We start from the raw sequence: 8,706 nt of genomic DNA, 5'->3' as shown, positions 1-8,706 counted from the left end.
GAAAGATGTTCCACATCATGTCATTAGGGAATTGCAATTTAAAATGATATACTACTACACACCTGCTAGAATGGCTTAAATCCAAAACCTTGACAGCACCAAATTCTGATGGGGATGTGAAGCAACAGGAACTCTCATTAACTGCTGATGAGAATGCAAAATGGTACAGCCACTTTGGGAGACAGTTTGGTGACTTGTTACAAAACTAAATATACTAATATATAGCGATCCAGCAGTTATGCTCCTTGGTATTTACCCAAATGAATTGAAAACTGTCCACTAAAAAATCTGCACACAGATGTTTGTCACAACTTTATTCATAATTGCCCAAACTTGGAAGCAATCAGTAGCTCCATCAGTAAATGAATGGATAAATAAACTGTGGTCCATCCAGACAGTAGGTATTTATTCATTTGCTAAAAAGAAATGAGCTATCAAAACATGAAAAAACATGGAGGAATCTTAAACACCTATTACCAAGTGAAATAAGCCAATCTGAAAAGACCAAATACTGTAGTTCCAACTATGACATTCCGGAAAAGATGGCTGTGGAAACGGTAATGAGATGCGTTGTTTGCCAGGAGCAGGGGCAGGGACGAATAGCTGGAGCATGGGGCTTTTAAGGTGGTGAAATTACTCTGCCCGATAATGTAGTGACAGAGACATGTCACATATACGTTTGTCAGCACCCACAGACTGTACATCAAGCATGAACCCCAGTATAAACGATGAACTTTAGTTAATGAATTGGTTTTGGCTCATCACTTATAACAAATGTACCACAGTAATGGTGGATGGGAATAAGAAAAATGGGGGAGGGGACAGAGGGGCCTTCCTGTACTTTTCCGCTCAATTTTTAAATGTGAACCTAAAATTACCCCCAAAATAAAGTTTTTTGTTCTTTTTTTTTTTTTAATTAAAAAATAAATTAACCTTTCAGGCAATTTATGGCCAGTGAGATTGCCTTGAATTTAGGTCAGTCTTAAAAAGTCCTGTTCTTTGATTTTGGGATGGTTTGGACAGATTTACCTTTCATTCTGATTTTAATTCTATACAGACTTTTTAGTTTATTGGGAAATTACTGTCAATTGAAGTGGCCGATAGTTCTGAGTGGTTCAAACAGAAATAAATCAACTTTCAGAATTTCACTCTGAAAGACGTATTGATTTTTTAAAAGTTACATTTTGCATTATTTCAATATGCCATCTCCCTGATAATGAGGAATTTTGAGATGATAGCACGTTTAAGATTTGGACGTGAGGAGAGGGAAGACTTTTTCCGCAGAAGGCCCCTGTGTATCATGCCAGACACTGAGCTGCTCTTCGGGTCTCTCTCAGCTGCGGGACTCATGCACACGTTCAACGCCCACGCCGCCACCGACATCACGGGCTTCGGGATTCTGGGCCACGCGCAGAACCTGGCCAAACAGCAGAGGAACGAGGTTTCCTTCGTGATTCACAACCTCCCCGTCCTGGCCAAGATGGCTGCTGTGAGCAAGGCCTGTGGGAACATGTTTGGCCTCATGCATGGGACCTGCCCCGAGACATCAGGTACAAGGATCCTGGGCCCAAATCCGAGGATTAACTAGTGAGGCTAATGGAAAGTGCCATGAGAAGGAAGAAGCCAAGTACGTGAGCATGACCCCCTTTTGTGTGAGGTCAGTGCTGATTACCTCGGCCTTAGTGAATGTTCTCAGCCCCTCCTGTGCTGTAGGTTATGGGCCTCCCCGCCATCCTGTGTGTGACTGAGCAGTTATTTAAGTCCAGTGTTTCTGTGTTTGGTGATGGAGGATAGGATGAGAGAGGGAGGAAGGTTGTGGGAAAAATAAGTCATCACTCAATTTTTCATTGGAAACCTCGCCTTTGAAATAGCTGTAGTACCCATAGTTTACATCGAACATACTGTTTTTTCCCCTTGGGGAAAAAGAAAGTTTAAAATTGCCGTTTTAAGAATGAAGTAGTATGTCTCCAGAGTGCCATTTTTCTTTTTGACCCATGTTTTTCTTTCTCCCTGTGACTCTTGTGTCTCATCCGTAAGTCCACCTTTTTTCAGTCTCATTTCTATTTCCTTTCCTCTCTACCTCAGTAATTTCCCTACCCTGGCAAAAGAGTGAAATCATCTGGGGATTTAAAAATTCCCGTGCCTGGACCTGACCCTCAAGAAACCCAATTAAGTCAAAGACTGGGGTGGGCCTGGTCATCGATAATTAGAACAGCTCCCTGGAAGGTTCTGGGGTGCAGCCAGAGGTGATGACCAATAAGCCTTGCCCACATGTCAGCCCAGAGAAGGGCTGTGGTTCTCTGGTTGGTCTCTCGGCTCGAATGGAGGCGCTTATCTTTAAAAAAAAGAAGCAAACTCCATTTTCTAGAAATAAGCTCCAAGGAGGCAACTGAGGTGTGGCTCAGCGTCTGGCTAGCACAGCGTCGTCAGCTGCTGGGCTCCGGGTAAACATTGGATGAATTCAAGAATATCGCTAACAAATCGCATTCGTTTCCTTCATTCAAAAATGAAAAGTTTTTACTTTTTTGTAGAAGTATAGTATACCTTTTACCTTGCTACTGAAATAGCGATGAAGGTTTGTTTTAATGTATTCCATACCTTTTTGATGACAGAGCCAGTGAGAGAACTTAGATGCTTTGAGGCATGCACTCTTTCAGGATCTTAATTTTTAAATTTAAAAAAAAAAAAAAAGAGGCTTTTTTATAAAATGAGAAATCCATGTAGAGAATTCAATTGAAAAGGAAAAAAATGTTTTTAAATATTTCATTGTAGCATGGAAAAAATAACTGCCACATATATATGTTCTTGAGGCCGCAGACGCCTTAATCCTACACAGCACAGCGTTCAGCGATTCACAGACTGGTCATTTTCACAGTTCAGAGTTTGTTATTGTGTGTGCTTTTTACTATAGTAGGTGTTTTCCAAGAAGTTGCTTAAGGACAGTTTCCTCTGTGGCATAGGGGAAGGCAGGGCAGAGCAGAGCAGGCTGGAACGGAGGGGCAGCTCGCACGTGGACGGAAGGGAGCTCTCGGTCGCGGATGGGTCCGTGCGGGAGTGTTTTAATGTCTGTGCCCTTGACGGGCGCACCGTGCGGGAGTGTTTTAGAAAGAGCAGCAGGGAGACGCCACACGGCACCACACTAACGAGCATTCTTGTTTCTTTTTTTCCTTCGTCAGGAGGCCTTCTAATCTGTTTACCACGTGAGCAAGCTGCTCGGTTCTGTGCAGAGATAAAGTCCCCCAAATATGGTGAAGGTCACCAAGCATGGATTATTGGGATCGTAGAGAAGGGCAACCGTACCGCCAGAATCATAGACAAACCCCGGATCATTGAAGTCGCACCACAGGTGGCCACTCAAAATGTGAATCCCACACCTGGTGCCACCTCTTAATCCAGACCGAAATAGCTATTTGGTTTTGTTTTTAAATAGATCTATTTCCTTTATCATCATTTCAATTAAAGACTATAAACAACAACAAAAATCTCATTGTGTCTACACATCTGGTGACCTGAGGTCGATTTGTGAAATGGATGCAATTAATAAAATAAAATCCATTGCCTTTTTTTCCTGTTACATTAACTGAAGATGCACCTAATCTTGAGGCAGCTTCTGAGTTGAGACTTATATTGTTATCCAATACTGTTGATTCATTTTGAATCTTTAGACACTTATCTCTTGCCGCATAGGCTCTTTTTAAAGGTGCTTTCACGTAGCACAGACATTACTGGTCGTAGTGTCAATCCACCGTTTGTCTTTCATTTCACGTGTATTTATCACCAGTCTGATCTTTTTTAAGTGTCTCGAGTGGTATTCTGGAAAGACGGAATTGGTAAGTGACACAGTGGCACCCCAGCAGGAAGAGGGTTGCATGGTTCTTGCGAGTCTGGTCTGTAGAGCCTGGTTTTCTCATTCGTCTCTGACCCAGGATGCTTCTTCCCAATAGTGCACTCACTCAAGGCAAGTGCTTAGCTCTGCATGGAAAGCACTTGGAAGACAAAAAAGAAATTTTATTTTTTTGTAGCCTCCTTAATATTTACGGTAATACCATTAACTGTTTTCTTTATTGATAGCAAAAAAAGGATACTTTTTGCAATGTAACTAGATGTTCTACAGTACAACGAGGAATCGCCTTCTGAAAGGGGGTTCATGTATAATGCTCATTTACAATTCAATATATAATTACACAAGTAATTTTTAAATAGAATCAATAATAAAGACTGTTCTGTGGATGATAGTGCTTAATACATTTTATATTTTGTATAGTGATTTCAGGTCTTCTGTTCTCATGAAATCAGCTCCTTAGCCCGATTCTGAGCATCTTTGGTCCTCCGCGCCAGTGCTTCTGTGCACGCTTTCTGTGATGTGTTAAAGGTCTGCGTTGCCAGCCTTGCAGCTCGAACTTAAAATTGTTATTCAAATAAATATTTAATTTTTTTTTTTATTGCTCTTGTATAATCAGATGCCCCTTTTAGTATTATTTTAGAAGCATTGGGAGGGTTTTGGCTAAAGTACAATTTATTGGGGAAAACTAGATTTTAGTTTTATAAAACTTTTAAGTCTTTCATGGGACCTATATTTTCTTGAATTAAATTTTGTAGTTCTAGAACAAATAGGCAATCTAAAAGTGTTTATCTGTGTTACTTAGAGACAGAGGCTTCCTTATATTGTAACCTACTGAGTGATTTGGAGGGATTCCTGTCATTAAGCACAAGTGCACTGACCCCTCAAGTGTCTGCATTAGAGAAAAAAAGCACCACGTCACTGCAAGTTTCTGAATGCTTCCCACTTAGAGGCACCTAAGCCATGTGAACCGGTCAATTTCTTGCCAAAGGAAGCCGCCACTAGGGAGAGGAGCCCCTGGAAGAGGCTTCATCGTGGACACGCCCCCTTCAGGAGCCCAAGGGCAGCCTGTCTGGCATGTGTCACTGGAACTCAAGCCATAAGGACGGTGTGCGGTACCCGAGGGGCTGCTACAGAACTGAAATTAATTGGGACATTTTATAGGGATTTATACAGATAGATGTTGGTCCTCAAAAGCTACAAACCAGTGGTCTGCAAAAAATAAAATGCGTTGGAAACCTCTGAGTAAGATGAATATACTGTTGAGCTTTGTTTTGTTTTGTTTTGTTTTGTTTTGTTAAATACACTAGTGATGACTAAATCTGAACAACTTTCGATGTCGATCACGTCTTGAAGGCTGATAATTTCCCTGGTGGCAGGCCTACTGAGAGCAAGCGGGCTAAAGGGGTTACGTGCTTGGGGAGACCACCGTCCTGAAGATTCATATTTATAACAAAATGCTGGGTGTTTGAGGTCCGTGTCATTCATGTGACCTTTCTCAGAGAGAGTCCAGTTCACCTGAGTTGGAATCCCCCAGAGATGCTTGTCAAAGGCAAATTCTTGGGCCCTGCCCCAGACTGACAGACTTTTGGGGTGTGGGACGTGGGGATCTTTTAAACCAGCACCTGAAGTGGGCTGTGCTCACTAAACTTAGAACCACAGGTCCGAAGGAATGGCGCAGAGGGCTGGGAGAGGCAAAGGAGGGACCGTGAACTGGCTCTTACGATATGCTTCCCTGGGGATTTTTCTTTTACATCTCGACTGTTCCATTTACTGACACCTGGGCCCAACAAAATAAAAAAACCCCCAAGTGTCTTGAAATTGAATCAGGTGGTTGTCATTGAGTATTTGTGTTCTGGGTAAAATCTATGTAGACTATTTTAACATTCAGTGAACGGTTCATAGACAATTCGGCTTCTTGGAAGCACTTTAAACGTTGAGGTGTGATGATCTTGGCATAGTGGTTTACTTTCTTAAAACCCTAGGATAGTTGCATCCCAAAATACAGTTCATTATAATGCACAGAATTAGTAAATATAGTCTGAAGAGGCTGGGTCTGTCCTTCCAGCAACGGGAGTTACTTGCCAGGGAATATCAGGCTATGTCAAAGCATTTATTGTGATTCAATCCAGAAAAAGAAACTGAAATATTGTGCAAGGAATGTATACTTTTTCTTTTTGGCTCAGTATTTTAAAATAACTTAGTGTATTGTATTCTCCAAGTTCTGCATGCCTTACGATGAGTAAATGTGATGCAAGTGTTTTAAATTGTTCAGGTTTTAGATGTATGAGCCAACAGTTTTCAGTCTGAATTTAGCATTACCTTTAAAAGAGTTATATCTGAATTCTACATTTAAGATGTTGTTCAGTAAAGAGAGACCAGAATAGCTAAACTATACTATTCTTTATTTTAGAATAAAGCAAGCATAGATATTGATGTCTCAGATATATAACTGTCGTGGTGTGTGTGTGTGTCTCCTTGAGCTCATTTCCACACCCAGCCCACCCTTTTTCTCTAGATCGGGCAATAGCTGCATAGACAATTTACTTTCAACAGTAATTTATACCTTTTCTTATTAAAAACCCACATATGAACCATTCAATTATTAAACATGACAGACTCCACAAGGAAAGTGTGAAACGAGAATACCATTTTGCCTTTGGTCAAGTCTCCGTGTCTTGAATGGGAACGGGCGTGGGTGGACAGGCCTTCATCAAGAGAAATGATCAGTAACAGGAGGCTCGTAGGTGTCTAGACGTGCTCAGAATTTGCTGAACTCCAAACCTGCTACCAATGCCTATTACTTTGGGTTAGTCAGTGAGTACTGGGTAAATAGATCTTGGACCTGGTCTCTGCAGGGCTTCCTATATTTCACAGTTAAGTATCTGATTTCCAACTCTGAATACACAGGTGATGTTTTCATTGGTTTCTGACTGTCCTTCCTCATCCTGTTGCCTTTGGAGGGAGTTTTATGCCTGGGAGGACTGCCTGTAATGAAGCCCATCAGAGCTTCACGGAAGGAAATGGCCCACTATACGAGTGCGCTGATTACAGAAAAGGCAATGTATTTTCTACTCGATATTTCAAAACCATAAGCATATGTACAGGGAATTTCATGGTGACCTATGCTATGTTGAAATTATCAATTACCAAGTCTTATATTTTGCCAAGTTCTTAGAGTGGTTTAAAATCAGTGGTTGGTTTCATTTTGAAAAATTAAGAACATTATAGTAGTTGAACCCTCGTTTTTGTTTTTTAAATAAAAAGCCAGAATTTATTTCTAGTGCATTAAATAATTCAGAGGAAGTAAAAAGACATATACATTTAAATAATTTCCCAGATATTAGAATATAACAGTTAATCTGGGCAATCTTAAAAGTTATAAAATTAAATAGTCCTTGTCTATGCTGGGCCAGTTAGGTCTGCCTAGTACTCTGCTACGTTAAGTTCTGGGGTATTTAATGTTCACGTGCATTTATGTCTTTTTCCCAACTTTATTTTGAAAAATTTTAAAGACATAAGAGTTGGGAGGGCGGGGAGAGAATGGATACTCCTAGAAATGTTAATATGTTACCATACTCGCTTTCTCTCCATAAATAACACATACACATACATATACACATACATACACACGCACATACACAGTCTTTATTTTCACAGAACCACTCATATATAAGTTGCAGACATTGTGACACTATTGGTGGCAGGTGGAGAACATCTACTCTATACTTTTCTTGAAAGATCAGACTGCCTTGCCTCTGGCCATACTGTTTTCATGGCGGTGTTTATAGTTTTAAGGGAAGAATAAACGAGAATGTCCAGAGCTGAGCCAGACTGAGAGAGACAATGAGAGATGGGGCCTTTTCAAAATTGGCGTAGACTACAGATACCATTGTGAAACTTGTTTCTTTTCACTTAATAACATAGCCTGGACATAACTTCCTATCGTATTTTATGATAGAAATACCCTCATTCATTTAACCCGAACGCTGTATCCCACCTGTAAGAAGCCATCGGAAGGCTACTCAGTCACTGACCGTGATCGATACTGAAGATACTTTCAACGGTCTCCAGCTCACTCCCTGAAGGTCTGTTGACCCCTAACCCTTGGCATATTGAAAATCTAGATGTGGTACTTCCACACCCGACCTGTAAAGATTCGAGGATTTTTTTTTAAAAGTAGCTCTTTACATAGCCCTCCATGGCAATCTGCCAGAGTCTATTTCTGTTTCTAGGCAACACGTGTAGACTTTTTAAATCTATGAACAAGAAGTGCTTATGTGGCCCAGTGGGAGGACGGGCTCTCCATCCCTCACAGCCATGTACGGGCGCACAGCCAGCCTGGGCCTCCAGGTGGATTGCGGCGTAACCTGCTTTTCTGTGGTGCAAGGACCTGCTGGCCGACTGTGAACGAAACTGTAGAGAAACATCCAATCCCCAAACTCGAATCGTACACGAGCAGGGATGCTCTGGGCATGACTGACGCATCTGGAGAGCTTTCCCTCCCTTGGTTTACAGTCTTTCTCTTGGACCCACCAGCTTCCAGAAGGTCACTGTTTTACCCTTCGACTAGAGTCCCAGTTCTCAGAGGCTGGGCCTTCGCACTGGTCTCTCGAGTCTTGAAGGATCTGTCAGGGATCACTGGTGTGTGTCCTCAAGAGTCACTGGCTTAAGGCGGCAGCATCACGAAACAGACATGAGGCCCCCTGAATCACTGCATGAAGGACCGTCGCCCGACTCACGTTAACTATGACATGACTGAAAAGTGAACTTTTATTTCGTAGCGCTATTAAGATTTCAGGGTTGACTTGTTGCTACAGTACAGTTTGATCTATACCAATACAGAAATCAACAGGCAATTTCCA

At 41.6% G+C, this 8,706-nt stretch overlaps 1 protein-coding gene across 3 annotated transcripts in view; it reads left to right on the top strand.

Moving 5' to 3' along the window:
• SEPHS1 (selenophosphate synthetase 1) overlaps window positions 1–5,096 on the top strand; it is a 30,373-nt gene extending 25,277 nt beyond the window's left edge. For 2 of the 3 annotated variants that reach the window (XM_015585640.2, XM_006906971.3), the window contains 2 exons: window positions 1,338–1,550; window positions 3,177–5,096. In XM_015585640.2, coding sequence (XP_015441126.1) covers window positions 1,338–1,550; window positions 3,177–3,391 — 428 coding nt within the window. In that variant the 3' untranslated portion in view covers window positions 3,392–5,096. Of the gene's footprint in view, window positions 1–1,337; window positions 1,628–3,176 lie in introns of all 3 variants that reach the window. The other variant, XM_015585641.2, reaches the window with a different exon arrangement.
• Window positions 5,097–8,706: the final 3,610 nt, after the last annotated feature.

The sequence above is a fragment of the Pteropus alecto genome, unplaced genomic scaffold (genome assembly GCF_000325575.1).
Source record: "Pteropus alecto unplaced genomic scaffold, ASM32557v1 scaffold11, whole genome shotgun sequence".
Classification (NCBI taxonomy): domain Eukaryota; kingdom Metazoa; phylum Chordata; class Mammalia; order Chiroptera; family Pteropodidae; genus Pteropus; species Pteropus alecto.
This window is presented reverse-complemented; position numbering and strand designations above follow the sequence as displayed.